Source organism: Halichoerus grypus, chromosome 4 (genome assembly GCF_964656455.1).
Source record: "Halichoerus grypus chromosome 4, mHalGry1.hap1.1, whole genome shotgun sequence".
Classification (NCBI taxonomy): Eukaryota; Metazoa; Chordata; class Mammalia; order Carnivora; family Phocidae; genus Halichoerus; species Halichoerus grypus.
This window is the reverse complement of record NC_135715.1, coordinates 156,646,225-156,665,715: the sequence shown is the minus strand read 5'-3', so window position 1 is coordinate 156,665,715 and position 19,491 is coordinate 156,646,225. Positions and strand designations below refer to the sequence as shown.

General features: G+C 40.7%; 1 protein-coding gene across 5 annotated transcripts in view; it reads left to right on the top strand.

The window, feature by feature from the left end:
- Positions 1 to 19,491, top strand: part of ANKRD44 (ankyrin repeat domain 44) — a 319,460-nt gene that overhangs the window by 112,007 nt on the left and 187,962 nt on the right. For all 5 annotated transcript variants that reach the window (XM_078071145.1, XM_078071141.1, XM_078071144.1 and 2 more), the window contains exon 2: positions 2,638 to 2,721. In XM_078071145.1, the coding sequence (XP_077927271.1) occupies positions 2,638 to 2,721 (84 nt within the window). The remainder of the gene's footprint in view (positions 1 to 2,637; positions 2,722 to 19,491) is intronic.

The following is a 19,491-nucleotide window of genomic DNA, read 5'->3' as shown; positions in this document are numbered from 1 at the left end:
AACACATAGACCCCAAATGATAAGTCTTGTCAGACTCTGCCCCTGCTTGTCATCTAAGTCCTATGGCTATTGGGTTTGTTGTTTTCTCTTCAGGTTCAAAAAGGCAGAAAAGTACACACAAGCATTTGGTCATGAGCAAAGCAGACGGAGGATTATGGAACGGATCCTGACTTTGTGTCTGATTCTGGTTTTTTTTTTTTTATTTTTATGAAATATGGTCCTTGCCATGGGGCAGATAACCCAGAGACTTGGTTTTAGCAGGTAGTCAGAAGCATGTGGAAGGATCTTCTTGTCTTTAGGCAGATCAACTAGCTGACACCAAACTAGCAGAAAACTTGCTTTCTTTTCAAGACTTCTTTCCAGCTATTTAACTGTTGGCAATTTGAGAAAATATCTTTGAATCATACACCTTGGCAAGAAGGTAAAATTGAGAGTATTTGGGGCAAAAGAAAGATATATCTATCTGTCCACTTGCTAGAAACTTTTGTGGCAGGAGGAAAACTGCAGAAAAATTCCTGGCATATTGAAATACTTATCTGCAACTTAACATTTTTATTTTTTATTTCATTTATTTGTCTTTAGAGAGAGAGAGAGTGGGGGTGGGGGCGCAGAGGGAGAGAGAGAATCTTAAGCAGGTTTGATGCCCAGTGTGGAGCCTGATGGAGGGCTCGATCTCACAACCCTGAGATCGTGACCTGAGCCAAAATTAAGAGTCAGATGCTTAACCGACTGAGCCACCCAGGTGCCCCTGCAACTTAAATTTTTAATATAATGTTTCCTCAAGGAGTCTTATTATATTCTACTGACAGTACTTATATTGGTAGCCGCAAATAACAAGAAACACCATCAGAACCTGTAAGAAAGGCAACAGGAGGATAAAAAAGAGAAAAGAAAATTTATAGGCATAGTGAGGACTGGGATTCTCATGTGGATAGCACTGGGAGACATTGAGGCAGGTCATACTGATGGTTTTACCTTAGGCCAGTGTTCCAAGAGTTAAGTGAGCATTTATTAAAAATAGATTCACAAGTCCCCACCCCAGATAGACTAACTCAGAATCTCCAGGGAAGGGATGTTGGAACATTGTTTTAACAAGCATCTTAGGTGATTCTTATGGTCAGACACGTCTGGGAAACTGCTGTCATCTGATTGCTGACTAGAACTGCTCTAAAGGGGGTGCCTGGGTGGTTGGGTCAGTTGAGCGTCTTACTCTTGATTTTGTCTCAGGTCATGATCTCAGGGTCATGAGATTGAGCCCCGCATTGGGCTCCACGCTAGGTGTGGAGCCTACTTAAGATTCTCTCCCTCTGCTCCTCACACTTTATCTCTACCGGAAAAAAAAAAAAAAAAAAAAAAAAAACCAGAAAGAAAGAACTACTGTAAAGTATTTCTAGAAGGTGTGAGTGTGTGTTGTATGTATAATTGCCGAAGTTTTTAAAGTGAAAAAAAATTGTCAAATTCTACATTAGCAGTGTTAAGCATTTCTTAATAAAAGTATCTGTTATTTGTGTTGGGTTGGATGGTTACAGAGGATTTTCCCATGTATTATCTCATTTGTTCCTAATAGCAATCCTATGAGGGCTTGAGCAGCAAAGATCATGCTCACCCCCAGATTACACATGGGAAGTGGGCTCAGCATGTAGCTGGCAAGTGGTGGAGCTGGCTTTGAACAGAGTTCTTCACCATGTGCAGCAAGCCCAACATCAACCCCAGAGCCTACCACTTTTCCTCTTTTACCCCACACTCTGGTCACCAGGTTGATAGCAACATTTCTAAGATATCAGGTTTTTTGCATGTCCACACCTTTGCACACCGTGATCCCTGTGCCTAGAATGCCTTTCCTTCCCTGTTTGCAAACTCATACTCATTCATTAAAGTGCCTTCCATGAAGCTTTTCTAGATACACTCTTCTCACCCTACCTACCCTCCAAGCAGAGCTAGTTTCTCTTTCGGCTGTGTTTCCATCACACTTTATAAATCCTTTTACTCTCTTTTGGGTCTTGGGTAATGTGGGTGAGTTCAATAATAATTGCTACCAGTATCCCCCTTCAGGATCCCCACCCCACGATTATACCACTTACTGTGTATGGACAGTGGGATGTAATCACTTCGGAAACACTCAGTGCCTTTAGTGTTGGCTATGGGAAGCGTTTGAGAATGATTTCAAGGGCTTTCCAAACATTGACAAAGAAATGTTCAGGAGGCCAGAAACTTGGCCATTAACATTCTCTAGAAGTGGAATTGTCTGGGGGTACCAGGATACATTGTCTAATGAGAGGTCGGGAACAATGGAGACTGTCTGCTTAAAACTGCAGATTTGGTAATTTCTTTGATGGGAAACTTAAGGGTGCTTCAAGGATGTCTTCAATTATGGGTGATTTTTATGTCATACTCATAGCCCCAGGCTAGATATGACTCTCTGTTATGGCTTTCAAATTGTGTTACAGTTATTTCTTTATGCAAATATTTCCCCCACTAGACCTCTAGTGAGGGTGTGTCTGAGCCACATTCATCTTTGTCTGCCAATTGATAATTGTTGAATAAACTTTTGGGGAACAAATCTTGTAGCCATCTGCATCTGAATACAATCAAATGTATTTAATTATAGTTGTAATTCAAATTCTCTTGTGTTTACAGCCACCACTGGTCCAAGCAATCTTCAGCGGTGATCCAGAGGAGATACGGATGCTCATCCACAAAACAGAAGATGTGAATGCTCTGGTAGGTGATGCTATGTTTTGCCTGCTCAGGCCCTCTTAACCTTTCTGTACCATGGTCCTCTCTGGTGTCTCGTGAAAGCTCTAGACTGCTTCTCAGAATTCTGTTTTTAAATCCACAAAATAAAATATATATGGTTAGAATGGAAATCAATCATATATAAATACAGTTATCAAAATATTAAGTATCAAATCTGTGATAGAATAATACATGTGCTTCTCTATTAGCACATTTAAATAGCAAGATACGGCAGAAGATCTAATAATGAGCATAACTGAAGAATAGTGATGAGCATGGTCAATATTTTGTGTTATCTGTGACCACGCTAGTGGGGTAGGAGCAAACCTGTGATTTCCGCAGGTGACCAAGTGACAGTTACCGGTGACACTACTGAGATTGGCTGCCTACCTTTACAATGGAAGGAAATGTGAAATTCCCATCGGAAGTCAGTAAAAATAAAGATGTACTATTTTTGCACCTAGAACCTCTGCCCTACAGTAGGGGTTGACAAATTGTGTCTGTCACCTGTTTTTGTACAGGCTACCAGCTAAGAATGGTTTTCATTTTTTTAAATGGCTGGGGAAAAAATGAAAAGAAGAATGATATTTTGTGACACATGACAATTACATGACATTCAGATTTCAATGTCAATAAATGAAATTCCATTGGAGCTCGGCCATGGCTCCTTTCCCGCTACAGCAGCCGAGTTGAGTGGTAATTAATGACAGACTGTATGTGGCCCAGAAAGCCAAAGATATTTACTCTCTGGCCCCTTTGGAGGGAAAGTTTTCTGACCTTGGCCCTAGAGGCTCCATGAACCCGGGACCAGTGGGTGAACTCGGCATCCTGTGTGTAGCCTGGAATCATATGTAATACATGTGTGTGCTTGTGGACATGTGTATTTTCTGTGAACGAGTAAAGGCATTTCATCATATTCTTAAAGGGGTGTATGGCCCCTAGAAGATTAAGAACCCCTGGATCAGGAAGTTCTTGAAATAAACAAACCTGCAATGAAGAAAAGTGAAAAGAGTTAGTCAATAATTTACCCTTTTGATAGTTTCCTAGCCCTAGATTGAACAAGCAAGTATATGCAGTACACGCTACTAATTCTCTTACTGTAAGTCAATTACCTTAATGCTCTAGTCCTTCGGGGAGAGGAGTTGTCTTTGAAATCTCTAGTGTCAGGTAGAAACAACAGAGAGAGTCAAACACATCAGCAGAAGAAGAGCTTTGCCACAGGGAAATGAATTCTGTCTGAGGTGGGATCTCTCTCCGGTGGGCTGAATGCTTTATCCAGGAGAGTCCTTTCGTGCAGCCTTCGTTCTGTGGCAGAGTGCAGGTTGGTGTGGGTTTTTGAAAAAGCTTTTGGCAGCTTCTCCCCAGCTGACACTGAAAACAATGGGGCAGTGTTTTATGATGTTTTTGCAAAGTAAGCACAGATGAGGCCAGGGACAGACTCCTCGAAAAGGCAGTTGGGCATTTGTCCAGAGCCCGTGGGGCCTGACCTGGGCTTCTGAGAGGAGCTGAGGCAAGCCGGCTGACCTGCCATCACTGGAATTGGCCTCGCCTATTTTGTGGCTGTGGCCCAAGCCCAGGCAAGCCCAAGGCAAAGTTAGTTATTATCTTTTCCTGATGACTATGAGCAGACAGAACTTTTGTTCAGTCATACATACTGAGAACGATTGCACTGTCCTCTGAATGGCCTTTATTTCTCCTTAGGAAAGTGACAAACGGTTGCTGGCTGGTACAGGTTAGGAAAGCTTAACTTTAGTTGTAACCTAACTGTATTACTGAATCAGATAGGTTAACCATAGTAACACGTAGACCACAAATGATAATTGCGCAAACATAGGAGAAGCTTAGTTCTCTTGTGAACAGATTAGAGAGGTGGCTCATTTCCACATAGGGTCCCAGGTATCAACATGTAGCTTCTAAGGCCACCAAAGGGCTTCATCTTCAGTCCAGCCAGCCAGAAGGGGAAAGGGAACAAGGAAGGAGAGCTTAGGAGGATTTTTATGGATCGTCTTGGAAGTGGCATAATCACTTGCACACACAACCCATTGACCAGAACTTAGTCCCACGCCACACCTAACTACAAGGGAGGTTGCGAAATTCATATAGCTGTGTCCCTAAGGATTGGAGAACATGAATAGTTAGCAATCTTGGCCACACCAAGTTTTGGTACTGTAGAATTTTTTTTTTTTTTAAAGATTTTATTTATTTATTTGAGAAAGAGAGAATGAGAGAGAGCACATGAGAGGGGGGAGGGTCAGAGGGAGAAGCAGACTGCCCGCCCAACAGGGAGCCCGACGCGGGACTCGATCCAGGGACCCCAGGATCATGACCTGAGCTGAAGGCAGTCGCCCAACCAACTGAGCCACCCAGGCACCCGGTACTGTAGAATTTTAAGGAATTTGAGTGTTAACACTTACTTGTCTGTGTAGGTCTTACTCATTTAAGAGTAATTTACTGAGTTCAGACCCAGTGTTGGGTGCTAGGGCTATAGCAGTGAGAAGATCACTCTTTCCCTCGTGGAGCTTGCGAGTTGGCAGAGAAGTCAACAATGAGAAATCATACTGGCAGCCATTTTGAAAGGGGAAATGCAGGACACTATTAGGGGCCCAGGTTAATCATGAGGGACTGATGAAGTGATGTGCAAACTGACACCTAAGGGGTGCTGTTGTGGAGTTTGGATGTGTGGGCTTTTGGATACGTCAGCAGGGAGGGGTGGGATAGGGGGAGGAAAAGCAATACATGAAGGAATGCCTGACTTCCTTCTGGTGATGGTGTGGCTCCATGGGGTCCCAGTGCTTTCCTCTGCTCTCTCCTCTGTTGACCCCCCTCTTCCTATCCCCCTCTTCCTTCCCTCAGGTGAGTGTAAAGAACCTCATTTGATTTTCTCCTCTCTTAGCAGGTATGTTGGAGACAGTGAGCTGTTCTCTTAATGTCATGGTTTTCTTTTGTCAGTACTTCTTTGGTCAGTCGTGTTGACTATCTTGCTGGGGGTGGCTTAGGCAGTTTAGGGAAAGTGATGGTTAACGAAGGGCATATGGAGATGGAAGACAAATAAGGATTAGCAATCTAAGTCTGGAGCTTCACTTCAGGAGGGAAGAGAGGCCACTCACCAGTACATTTAAATGTCAAGGAAGGGAAATAAATAATGGAGGAGCCTCCTGTTAATGGGAGGACAATATCTGTCTTCTTCTCTTCTCACCCTTTGCTTTTCTTTATTTACCTATATTTATTTTTCCTTTTTATCCTAGGTTCTGATTTTTTTTTTTTTTTTTTTTTTGCTTTCTTTTTTCTTCCACACCTTCCTGTGTCTTTTGATGGGTTGCTTCTTTTCTTTGATATAAATATCCTTTGATTGGGTGATCCTGATATGGGAAATGATCTCATTTAGCTTTGCCTCTTGGTGTTTTTCCAAGCTTTATTTCCCGCCAGCAGTATTCATGGACCCTATGGATCAAGCGAAGTTTTTCAACCCATTGATATTTATTTTTTTCTCACTTCTCCACTGTTCCCATCCCATCTGCCCTTTTAGACCTATTGTTTCCTCCACTGAGTTGTCCTAATTCTCCCTTCCTTTCTGCTGCCTCTTCTGCCACCTCCCTACCCAGCCAAAGAAACCTCTATCTGCTCTCACCTCGCATAGCTCCTTGTATCTCACTGACTATTTTACTTGAGCTATTTACTTTTGAGAGACTATGTGCTTGATGACATGGTGGCCATGTCATTCATTCTGTTTTGGTCAGTGGCCCCATTTAGTCTTTGCAGCACATGTTGAGTGAATGACTAAACCTTGCTTTATTACTTATGTTGAGCCAATTTGTGGTGGCCTATTTTTCATTTCTGCCGATGAGGACACATTGTCCAATAGTGTCTGGCTTTGTTAGTGTCCCTCAGGTCTCAGTTGTAAGACTGAAAGTTCTCTTTGTAAGATTGAAAATCTATAGGTGGATTTGAGGAGCCACTGAAGAATCAGGAAGGGTACTCTTAGTCTCCCTGTGGTTTCTCTGGCTAGTGGCATGTCAGGGCCTGGAAATGTGGGAAGACAATGTACACTCTGAGAAATCCATTTAAATGGACCTACATGTGTTTGATAACTAGAAAGATTTTAGAAAGCTTTATCAGACTAACAAATTGAGCTCAAGGTGGAGTATCTGAATTCAAAATGAATGCACAGATCCTGAAAACCAAAATTTGAACTCAATAAAGTCATTTTTGGGAACATGACACCAACAGACAGTTGTACAGTGCCATACTGGAATGGGGACAGAGATAATTAGTGCCTGTCATTGGTGAGTGGTGAAGACAGGGAGGGAACCATTCCATGTGAGAAGGGGCTGAAAAAACTGTTTTAGTTTTAGTTTATGTTTTCGACCTGGGAAGGACAAGAGAACTACCTTAAGTAGTTCAAATGTTGTCAAGTTAAATGGAACTAGACTTACCATTATGTCAGTGGTTATAAGCTACAGAAAATATTTCCAGCTCAAAATATAAGAAATAACTTAATAGAGCTGTATAAAGAAGTAATGAGCTGACATGACAAGTAATAAACTCCCTAGAAGACCACTAGACTGGTGGTTCTAAAGGAGATGAATTGTAGCACATGGGCTACTCTCCTACCCTGCACCCTTACCCAACATTGCTAATGGTTTATGACAGTTTTTTTTTTTTCTTTGAGTCTTAAAGACCAAAATTTCTTCTTAGGACAGCACTACTAAATTGAGTTGGCTTTTAAATAGAAACCTTCCCATGCCTGGACTAGGTGATGTTTAAAGTCTTTTAACAGCCATGAAAGATGGCTAGACACTATATCCCCATGATTTACTTATTTTATAACTGGAAGTTTGCACTATTTCTTATAAAAATAGAATATATTTTTTTGAATCCACTCAGAAGGGTGCAATATGGCTCTACCTAAAGACCCTTGAGTGATAAATTTAATACCTTCTCTAAATTTTTCTCAGCTTGATTCTATCTTGTCAAATTCCCTAGAACATTAGGAATACAGACTATATAGCACAGCATTTAGGAAAAATTTTAAATGTATTTATTTGAAAGAGAAAGAGAACACGAGCGGGGTGAGGGGCAGAGGGAGAAGCAGACTTCCTGCTGAGCAGGGAGTGGAACTCCGGGGCTCAGGGCTCCATCCCAGGACCCTGGGATCATGACCTGAGTCGAAGGCCGATACTTAACAGACTGAGCCACCCAGGCGTCCCTGCACTATTTCTTTTAAAAATAGAATATATTTTTTGAATCCATGCAGAGGGTGCAATATGGCTCTACCTAAAGACCCTTGAGTGATAAATTTAATACCTTCTTTAAATTTTTCTCAGCTTGATTCTAGCTTGTCAAATTCCCAGAACATTAAGAATACAGACTATATAGCACAGCATTAAAAAAAATTTTTTTTTAATTTATTTATTTGAAAGAGAGAGAGAGCATGAGCAGGGGAGGAGCAGGGGAGAGGGAAAAGCTGACTGCATGCTGAGTAGGAAGCCTGATGCAGGACTCGATCCCAGGACCCGGAGATCATGACCTGAACTGAGGTCAGATGCTTGACTGACTGAGCCACCCAAGCGCCCCTAGCACAGCCTTTTAAGCTTCTAGATTTTTGTGTGTTTTCCCTCACTTACATGTATCTTACTTGATTTAAAAAAATTTTTTTCCCCAGAAAGTATTGATAGGGGCGCCTGGGTGGCTCAGATGGTTGAGCGTCTGCTTTCCACTCAGGTCATGATCCCAGGGTCCTGGGATCAAGCCCCACCTCTGGCTCCTGGTTCAGCAGGGAGCCTGCTTCTCCCTCTGCCTCTCCCCCTGCTCGTGCTCTGTCTCTCTCTCTCTCTGTATCTCTGTGTCTTGAAAAAAAAAGAAAGAAAGTATTGATAATAGGGATAAAAACCTGAGATGTTTTGTTAGCTTAGAGATCTGGGCACTTTCTAAATTAGACCTAAATCAGAAACTGCTGGGCACAAGGCACGCAGGCTGGAGTGGCAAGCCCTTGTCCCACAAGTGACAGAAGCGTGCTGACCCAGTCCGCTCTCACTGAGTGTTGCTGTGCAGGATTGCAGGCTCGGTGTGGCCCAGACTTCTTATATTTTTAAGAGAAAATACAGGAACTGTCTAAATTGTTACATGTTGGTTCTAAAAAGTGATCCAACATTGTTGAGGCCAACGAAAACACATCTGTGGGCCAAATCTGGCCTGCAGGCCACCGTTTTGCTAACTGTGGATGAGATCAGCAAGTATTCCGCAGTTAAGGTTTCTCTGGCCACCTGTGTCTGGAAATCCAAAGCGTGAAGCCAATGGCCTGGTGTTCTGGAGAGAGCAGTGGTCTGTGTTCTTCAAATGTCAACAGTACTTCTGGCTCACTGGCCTACGGGGAGGCTGGTGGTCCCTTCATAGCTCCAGGAGGATTGCTTTTTGTCCTGCGGGTAGGTGCCTCTCGCTCAGCACGTGCCTGGCAATACTGTCACATCTCCTGCTCCTTGTTGGACCACTGCCCGGGATGTGGGGCTGTGGTTTGGAAGCCATGACCTGTGTCCTGTAGAGAATGATTCATGAACTCCAGACGGCACTGAGCAGGCTGCAGCGATGTGGCCTCACGGCCATTTAAAACGTGTGAAGGCAGGTCTGGTTAGCATCACTCCTGATGATCCTCCAGGGGATGCCCGACAGCGTGAGGCTCCGTTTCTCCAGCACTGGCCTTGGAGGTACAAGAGTCATCCTCCGTGAATGATATATCTTACAAGGGTATGCGATTTGTACCAGCCAGATAATAGAGATAGTTGTTTGGAACTCTGGAAACACTCCAAGTGTAATGTGCTTAGTATTCCTTTGCTGAACATTGTTATAGCACAAAGAAAAATCTTGCAGTTAAAGATGTACATTGTAAATAGCTTGAGAATGTGAACATCTCTGGGATAAAGGGTTATGGCTCTTTTTTTTTTTTCCACATTAGATACTACATTTGAGGGGAGGATGTAAATAATAAATGAGCTATATTTTTCTTTGAGTCTTCTCAATCTATGTATAAATTCAGTGCAGTTGAATTTGGGGGGGGCGGGGGACGGATAGGACTTTGGTTCTGGAAACTTCATAAAATCTTCTAAACTTCAGTATCTAGAGGAATAGACATGTGAGAAGACTCTTAAAAAAGAAAATCAATGAAGGGAGAGTCTCACAAAATCTATTAAAACAAATTATAAAAGTATAGCTGTTAAAACAGTGTGTTACTGGCACAGGAATAGACAACTAAATTAGTGGAGCAGAGAGTCCAGAATTAGACCCAAGTGTATATGGACAGTTGGTATAAAACAAAGGAAGCTTTGGAAACCACAGGGATGACATGGATTACTTAATAAAGGGTGTCAAGACAAATGGCTGATCAAAAGCTGAACACTTCCCTAATTTCTTTTTCTTCTCTTTTTTTTTTAAAAAGATTTTATTTATTTATTTGAGAGAGAGAGAGAGAGCACATGAGAGGGGGGAGGGTCAGAGGGAGAAGCAGACTCCCTGCTGAGCAGGGAGCCCGATGCGGGACTCGATCCTTGGACTCCAGGATCATGACCTGAGCCGAAGGCAGTCGCTTAACCAACTGAGCCACCCAGGCGCCCTTCCCTAATTTCTTATACCAAGATAAATCTAGAGGTAGAAAATAAAAAGATGAAAGTAGTGGAATAAAAAAAGGGGGAAATATTTTTTTCAGTTGTGGGGAAGGGCTTTCTAAGCAGAATAGCAAAGATAAAAATGAAGATGGAAAATGTGGATACCTTTGAATATATAAAAACTGTGAACTTCTGTATATTAAATCATCACCAAAAACAAGATTAAAGGATAAATCAAAGATAGGTACACTATCTGTGAAAAGCATTAATATTCCTAATATAAAAAAAAACTCTTGCAAATTATTTAGAGAAAGATAAACACCTTACTAGAGAAATGGACAAAGGACATACAGAGGACACTCACCAAAATAAAAATGCGGATAGCCAAAACGTTATATGAAAGGGTGTCCAATCTCAACTTTACCCAAAACCCAAGAGTTCAAATAAAACAGCCCCATGGTGCCCGTCAGAGCAGCAAAAGGGAAAAATAAGATCTCAAGGAGGGTGTAGTTGAAGGGACACTCTGAAGCCTTTTTGGAGAAAGTTTAATTTGTACTCACCTTTGGAGGGTTTGGCAGTCTGTATCCACATTCAGCTGTGGATACACCCTTTGACACAGCAACACTCCTGGGAATATACCCTAAGGGAAATCACTGGACAGCAATATATCTGTTGCTTTGTGTTTTATAATAACAAGAAATTGGAAATTACCAGTACTTTATTTCTTAACTATACTTCAGGACATATATATGTGGCAATATTATGCTATCTTTAAAAGGGGTGGTTTATAAATAATCCTAAAATTTGTATGGAACCAGAAAAGACCCCGCATAGCCAGAGGAATGTTGAAAAAGAAAAGCAAAGCTGGTGGTATCACAATTCCGGACTTCCAGCTCTACTACAAAGCTGTCATCATCAAGACAGTATGGTACTGGCACAAAAACAGACACATAGATCAATGGAACAGAACAGAGAGCCCAGAAATGGACCCTCAACTCTATGGTCAACTCATCTTTGACAAAGCAGGAAAGAATGTCCAATGGAAAAAAGACAGTCTCTTCAACAAATGGTGTTGGGAAAATTGGACAGCCACATGCAGAAGAATGAAACTGGACCATTTCCTTACACCACACACAAAAATAGACTCAAAATGGTTGAAAGACCTCAATGTGAGACAGGAGTCCATCAAAATCCTAAAGGAGAACACAGGCAGCAACCTCTTCGACCTCAGCCGCAGCAACTTCTTCCTAGAAACATCGCCAAAGGCAAGGGAAGCAAGGGCAAAAATGAACTATTGGGACTTCATCAAGATAAAAAGCTTTTGCAAAGCAAAGGAAACAGTCAACAAAACCAGAAGACAACTGACAGAATGGGAGAAGATATTTGCAAATGACATATCAGATAAAGGGCTAGTATCCAAAATCTATAAAGAACTCATCAAACTCAACACCAAAAGAACAAAGAATCCAATCAAGAAATGGGCAGAAGACATGAACAGACATTTTTCCAAAGAAGACATCCAAACGGCCAACAGACACATGAAAAAGTGTTCAATATCGCTCGGCATCAGGGAAATCCAAATCAAAACCTCAATGAGATACCACCTCACACCAGTCAGAATGGCTAAAATTAACAAGTCAGGAAATGACAGATGTTGGCGGGGATGTGGAGAAAGGGGAACCCTCCTACACTGTTGGTGGGAATGCAAGCTGGTGCAGCCACTCTGGAAAACCTTATGGAGGTTCCTCAAAAAGTTGAAAATAGAGCTACCATATGATCCAGCAATTGCACTACTGGGTATTTACCCCAAAGATACAAAAGTAGGGACCCGAAAGGCTACGTGCACCCCGATGTTTATAGCAGCAATGTCCACAATAGCCAAACTGTGGAAAGAGCCAAGATGTCCATCAACAGATGAATGGATAAAGAAGATGTGGTATATATATACAATGGAATATTATGCAGCCATCAAAAGGAATAAGATCTTGCCATTTGCAACGACGTGGATGGAACTGGAGGGTATTATGCTGAGCGAAATAAGTCAAACAGAGAAAGACATGTATCATATGACCTCACTGATATGAGGAATTCTTAATCTCAGGAAACAAACTGAGGGTTGCTGGAGTGGGGGGTGGGGTGGGAGGGATGGGGTGACTGGGTGATGGACACTGGGGAGGGTATGGGCTCTGGTAAGCGCTGTGAATTGTGCAAGACTGTTGAATCTCAGATCTGTACCTCTGAGACAAATAATGCAATATATGTTAAGAAAGAAAAAAGAAGAAGAAGAATGTAGCAGGAGGGGAAGAATGAAGGGGGGGAAATCGGAGGGGGAGAAGAACCATGAGAGACAATGGACTCTGAAAAACAAACTGAGGGTTCTAGAGGGGAGGGGGTTGGGAGGATGGGTTAGCCTGGTGATGGGTATTGAGGAGGGCACGTTCTGCATGGAGCACTGGGTGTTATGCACAAACAATGAATCATGGAACACTATATCTAAAACTAATGATGTAATGTATGGGGATTAACATAACAATAAAAAATTAAAAAAAATAAAAATAAAAGGGGTGGTTTATGTCAATTTTTACTTATTACATACATTTATTGATAGGTAAGATCTTCAAGATATTTTTATGAATGAAACAGCCAGTTGTTAAACAGAGCATGTCATATGCATATATAAATATAAGAAGCGGTCTAGAAGAATATTCTCCAAAAGTTTAATTATAGTTGAACCTGGGTAGTGGGATTTTTGCTTTTTTGTTTATTCCTTCATGTGTTATTGATATTTTTTACATTCAACATCATGTATTATGTTGATAAATGGGAAAAACAAATACATTTATATAACACACACCACACACACACACACACACACACACACACACACGAAAGCCAACAAACTAGCTTGACAACTTGCTCATATTTCATATAAGGGTATGACTTTTTAAATGCGCTTATCCTATTTGTCTGTTTACATAGTTTAGAGCATACATCAGTGTCATGGTGCTCATTACCCATAGCGACAGACTGAGAGTTGTCCCCATCTCATGTTACATTACGAGGGCCTTTCCTATGGTATTAGTTGAAGCCTGAGGGATGGTGGTAGGAGCTGTTGTCCCTTCGGTGGGGTTCTTTTCTTCTACCGTCATGTTTCCCCCTTTTGGAGGAATTTCAGGGAGGACCCCCTGTTTTGATATTGAAGACGGAAAATATATGAGATTCTAGACAGCAGTATTGTAAAACTGCATGTCTTTTTACTTAGCTTTATGAACAACATTTCATTTCATAAATTCTGGGAAAATAATTTTTTAAAATAGAAATATAGTTGACATATAACATTGTATTAGTTTAAGGTATACAACATAATGATTCAATATTTGTATACATTGCAAAATGATTGCCACAATAAGTCTGGTAAACATCTGTTGCCATACATAGTAATAAAATATTTTTTTCCCTAACGATGAGAACTTTTAAGATCTACTCTCCTAGCAACTTTCAAATATGCAATACAGTATTATTAGCTATAGTCACTATGCTGTATATCTCCATGATTTATTTATTTTGTAACTGGAAGTTTGTATTTTTTGATGCCCTTCACCTATTTCGCCTGCCCACCCCCCCCATCTCCTGCCTCTGGCAACCACCAGTCTGTTCTCTTTATCTATGAGGTTGGTTTAGTTTTGTTTTGTTTTTTTATTCCACATATAAGTGAGATCATATAGTATTTGTCTTTCTCTGTCTGACTTATTTCACTTACCATAATGCTCTTAAGGTCCATCCATGTTGTTGCAAATGACAAGATTTCATTCTTTTTTTTATGGTTAAATAATTTTCCATTGTATATATATATATACACGACATTTTCTGTGATCACTCATCCATCAATGAACATTTGGATTGTTTTCATATCTTGGCTATTGTAAATAAGGCTGCAATGAACATGGGGTGCATATGTCTTTTTGAGTTAGTGTTTTTGTTTTCATGGGATAAATACCCAGAAGTAAAATTGCTGAATCACATGGTAGTTCTATTTTTATTTTTTTGAGGAACCTATGAACTATTTTCCATAGTGGCTGTAACAATTTACATTCCTACCAACAGTGCATGATGGTTCCCCTTTCTCCACATCCTCGCCAACTCTTGCTATTTCTTACCTTTTTGATAATTACCATTCTGACAGGTGTGAGGTGATCTCTCAATGTGGTTTTGATTTACATTTCCCTGATGATTAGTGATGTTGAGCACATTTTCATGTTCCTGTTGGCCATCTGTATGTCTTCTTTGGAAAAATACCTATTCAGATCCCCTGCCCATTTTTAAATTAGATTGGGGTTTTTTGCTACTGGATTGTATGAGTTCTTTATGTATTTTGTATATTAATCCCTTAACAGATATATGATTTGCAAATATTTTCTCTCATTCAGTAAGTAGCCTTTTCTTTTTTCTTTTTTTTATTATCATGTTCAATTAGCCAGCTATCATTAGTTTTTGAGTAGTGTTCAACGGTACATTACTTGTGTGTAACACCCAGTGCTAGTAACCACACGTGCTTTTTCTTTCTTTCTTTCTTTCTTTTTTTTTGATGCTTTCTTTTGTTGTGCGGAAGCTCTGTAGTTTGACGTAGACCTGCTTGTTTATTTTTGCTTTTGTTGTGTTTGCCTTTGGTGTCAGATTCAAAAAGTCATTGCGAAAGCCAATGTCAAGGAGCTTACCACTTATGTTTCCTTCTAGGATTTGTATGGCTCAGGTCTTACATTTAAGTCTTTAATCTATTTTGAGTTCATTTTTGGGTGTGGTGCAAGATAGTCATCCAGTTTCATTCTTTTGCATGTGCCTGTCCAGTTTTCCCAACACATTTATTGAAGAGACTGTCTCTTCCCCATCATATATTCTTGGTTTTGTCGTTGTAAATTAATTGACCATATACATGTGGGTTTATTTCTGGGCTCTCTCTTCTGTTCCATTGATCTATGTGCCTGTTTTAGGCCAATACTGTACTGTTTTGAATACTATAGCTCTTTAGTATAATTTGAAATTAGGGAGTGTGAAACCTCCAAGTTTGTCCTTCTTTCTTGAGATTGTGTTGGCTATTCGGGCTCAAAAAATAATTTTTGATCATTAGTTTCAGTTAGGATAAAAATCGAGTACAAGTTTCCAGACACTTCTTGATTTTCTTTTCTAATTTCTTTTACATTGAGAATATACTCGTAATCAGAAAAAATTTTAAAGCTTTGTGGAAAAGAAAAAAAAAACTGTGGAAAAGAGATAACTCATATTTTAAAAATGAATCAAAGATGATCACATACTCAGATTATTCTTAAAAGACATGCTTAAATTAAAAGGATATAAGGTATATTTTAGTTCGATTAGCTGTGCTGGCCCTGATTTTTACCAAGGATATTTCTTTCTGTTTCAGATGTTAAATAACCGTATAATTATGACAGCCAGAGGACTTTCCAACTGTAGTTTTATAGACATATTATGATTACAACTGACCTTAAAAGAAAAGAAAGAAATACAAAGAGCTTAAATGTAGATGTTACTCAGTGAGGGTAGACGCCTGGGGGAGGGGTGGGGTTTTTCTCAGGGAGGTTGCATGGCTGGTTATAGTCACGTCACTTGCCAACTTCCTGCTTAAAAGGATGTTCCTGGCAGTTGGTCTAGGACAGTTATGGGTACTTGCTGTGTACTTTCTAAAGTCATCGGGAGGTAATACAGGCTACCTTCTCCCTCTCCTTTAGTCTCCCTTCTTCAACACCTCCCTGGCTTTCCCTACCCACACATGCACAGATTCGCTTTCTGATATAACCCCTTCACAACCAAACCTGGTATGTCCCTGCTTCATATATTTTATTTGTTGGCACGTAATCTGTATCAGTCACACTAAAATGCATGCATGGAGGGAAAAGAACACTGGGCTAACCTCAGAGGCAGAAGCCTCTTCATCTACTCTGACCTCACTTCCCTGTCTGTACAGTGGCCACCATTACACACTTTTTATAAGGTTATAGCTAGGGAAATGAAATCCTGTTAGGATTAGATTTGGCTGCATTTGACAAAAAACCAGGAACAGTAAAATAGTAGCTTTTAATAAAATAGAAGTTTATTTTACTAAAAAATAGAAGTTCATTTATTTCCTATATACAAGTCTAGAGACAGGCTGTCCAGGACTAGCATGATACTTTGTGGTTATAGGAGCCAGTCTTTATCTCCTTTTGTGCTGCCATTCTTGGCAGGTGGCTTCTACCTCATTGCCCAGAATGACCACTTGAGTTCTAGCCATCACATCCAAATTCCAGCTAGGAGGAAGGAGGATGGTGGAAGAGGGGGTGTGCCCCCTTTCTCTAAGGATACTTCCACTGAGGATTGCTTACATATTGTACAGAACCATATCAGATGGCCATGTACTCAGCTCAAAAGCAGCATTTATTATGAAAGAAAGATGTGGGGGCAAATCAGCAGTCTTTGCCACGGTATATGAAAGACTTTTGTGACCTAGGAAATGCTTCAAGTACAAAACAAATTTATGTAAATTGCCATGAAGCAACCTCACGTTCATTCGCCCATTCACCAAGTGTTTATTAACTATTTACTGGAGACGTGGCATGAGGACCGGCACCCCATCCACTTCCTCATATATTTCTTAGTCAATTTATGTTGTCTCCAAAAAAAAGGGTTTGAGGGATTCACGTAGCTGTGATTTTCCCCCACTTTGCCAAGCATGTGGGAACAGAACTTCGCTAAGGTACTATATCCCTTTCTTTGGGAGGAGGGAAAGGGAAGGGTGACATTGGAGCATGTAATAAATGGCAGCTCTCTAGCTCATCAATATAGACTGCGTGTTTTTCCCTCCAGCTCATAGAGATCCTGTCTTTTGTCATCAGTGCTTCATGTTGATTTATATCTTGTGTCCTCACTTACTTTGGATAGATGCCTTTTTCCCTATTTAAAGCACATGTGCTGGATTAGCTCTTCATCTTCTGCCCTCTTCCTTTCACATAGGGAACACTGTGTTTGAACAGGCATGTCTTTTATTTGGGAAGCAAAGATATAAATAGATAGATGGATAGAGAGATCCATCAGTGGGTGGGTGGACGGATAGATGGATAAATATAGATAAGCAAGCAAGCATGCATAACCTAATCATCAGGCAGCATTGTCCCTTACTGGCTGTTTCTCAGGGGGGTCCCAGAATGTGCAGGACCCCTAAGAAAATAGGATCTACAGTCGCAGGCTCAAGATACTCCATTTGGAAGGAATTCAGAGATGTCTAATATCCTTCATTCTAGTTTTTCAGGAATTGATGGTAGTGGGCTTTCTTTTTTTCATCTTGTTTTATTATGAAAATGTTCAAAGAGTCAGAAAACAGCCACAAACCCACCACCGAGATGGAACAAACGTTAACACTTTGCCGTATTTACTTAATAAAAAACACAAAATGAAATTTTATAGATGTAGAGCTTTTCTCCCACATAAATACATGGTCCTTGGGTCATTCATGTCTTTACATAAATCCCACCTTATCTGGGACACCGTCCCCAGTCTTCCTATGTAAAACCACCCCTTCTATCAGCCTCCAACCTCTGCTTGCTAGCAGTTTTCCCTGCTTGACATATGTAGTGTATTTATTTGCTTGTCTTCTGTCTCCCTCCGTGGGCATGTCAGCCTGTGAGAGAGCTGGATGTGGCTTTGTTCCAGATGAATCACCTGCGTGTCCAGCGGGGCTGGCGCAAACGAGAAGCCAATGAACAGAACTCAAGCCTCTTTTAGGCTTCCTGGCCCGTCACCTCTCTCCCTGCTTCTCTCCCCTGGGGGAACCACTGTCCTGAAGTTTTATATATCTTCCCCATCCTTGTCTTTATATAATCTAATTTTATTTATCTCTATGTGTGTGCATTGTGTATACATACTCCAAAACAATAGATGGTGTTGTGCATCTTTAAAAAATATTACATATGCAAACTATTTATATCCTCTGTCACTTGCTTTTTCTCACTCAACATTATGTGTTTGAGATTTATCTATGTGGATACATGAACATTTACTTCATATATTTCATATTCCTACAATATTCCTTTTAGGATTTTATCCCAGTGGGTCTATTTTTGGCCAGAGCCTTTTGTTTTTTAGTTGTTTTTAAAGATTTTATTTATTTATTTTAGAGAAAGAGAGAGCACCCAAGAGCAGAGGGGGAGGGAGAGGGACAAGCAGACTTTGCACAGAGCACGGAGCCTGACCCGGGGCTGGATCCCACAACCCTGAGATCTTGACCCAAGCTAAAACCAAGAGTTGGTTACCCAGCTGACTGAGCCACCCAGGCGCCCCTTGGCCAGAGCCTTTTAATATCAAGATATCACCTTTCTTTTGTCAGGGACTCTCTGAGTTTGACCTGTGGTAACAATTGTATCAATTCTAGAAATGGGTTAGAAAATGGATAATATGGTAAATTTTATGTGTATTTTACCATAATTAAAATATTTAAAAACTTATACCAAATTGTATACTTGGGGAAAAAATAAGTTAGAAGGGGAACCAAGTAAGTGTGTTCAATAAGAATTGTACTCTTTGTAAAAATAAAATCACTGTAAATGGTATTTTTAGAGAGTGAATTTTACTCAGCACCATTGAATATGTTTATTTATAAAATTCTTTTTCAAGGAATTATGATTTCGTTCTTGGTACTTTTAGGTAGAGGGAGAGAGAGAGAGAGAGAGATGGAGAGGGGCAGAGGGAGAGGGAGAGAGAGAGAGAATCCCAAACTGAGCGTGGAGCCAGATGCAGGGCTCCATCTCACAACCCTGAGATCATGACCTGAGCTGAAATCAAGAGTCGGACGCTTAACCTACTGAGCCACCCAGGCACCCCTCGATCTTAGTACTTTAGAAAATAGATTTCCCTCAAAGAAGACAAACAGATGGCCAGCAGGTACATGAAAAGGTGCTCAACACCACTAATCATCAGGGGGATACAAATGAAAACAATGAGCTATCACCTCATACCTGTTAGAATGGCTAATATTAAAAAGACAAGTTGGTGCAGCCACTGTGGAAAAGAGTATGGAGGCTCCTCAAAAAGTTAAATATAGCACTACCCTATGATCCAGCAATCCCACTTTTGGGCATATTTCCAAAAGAAATGAAATCATCATCTTGAAGAG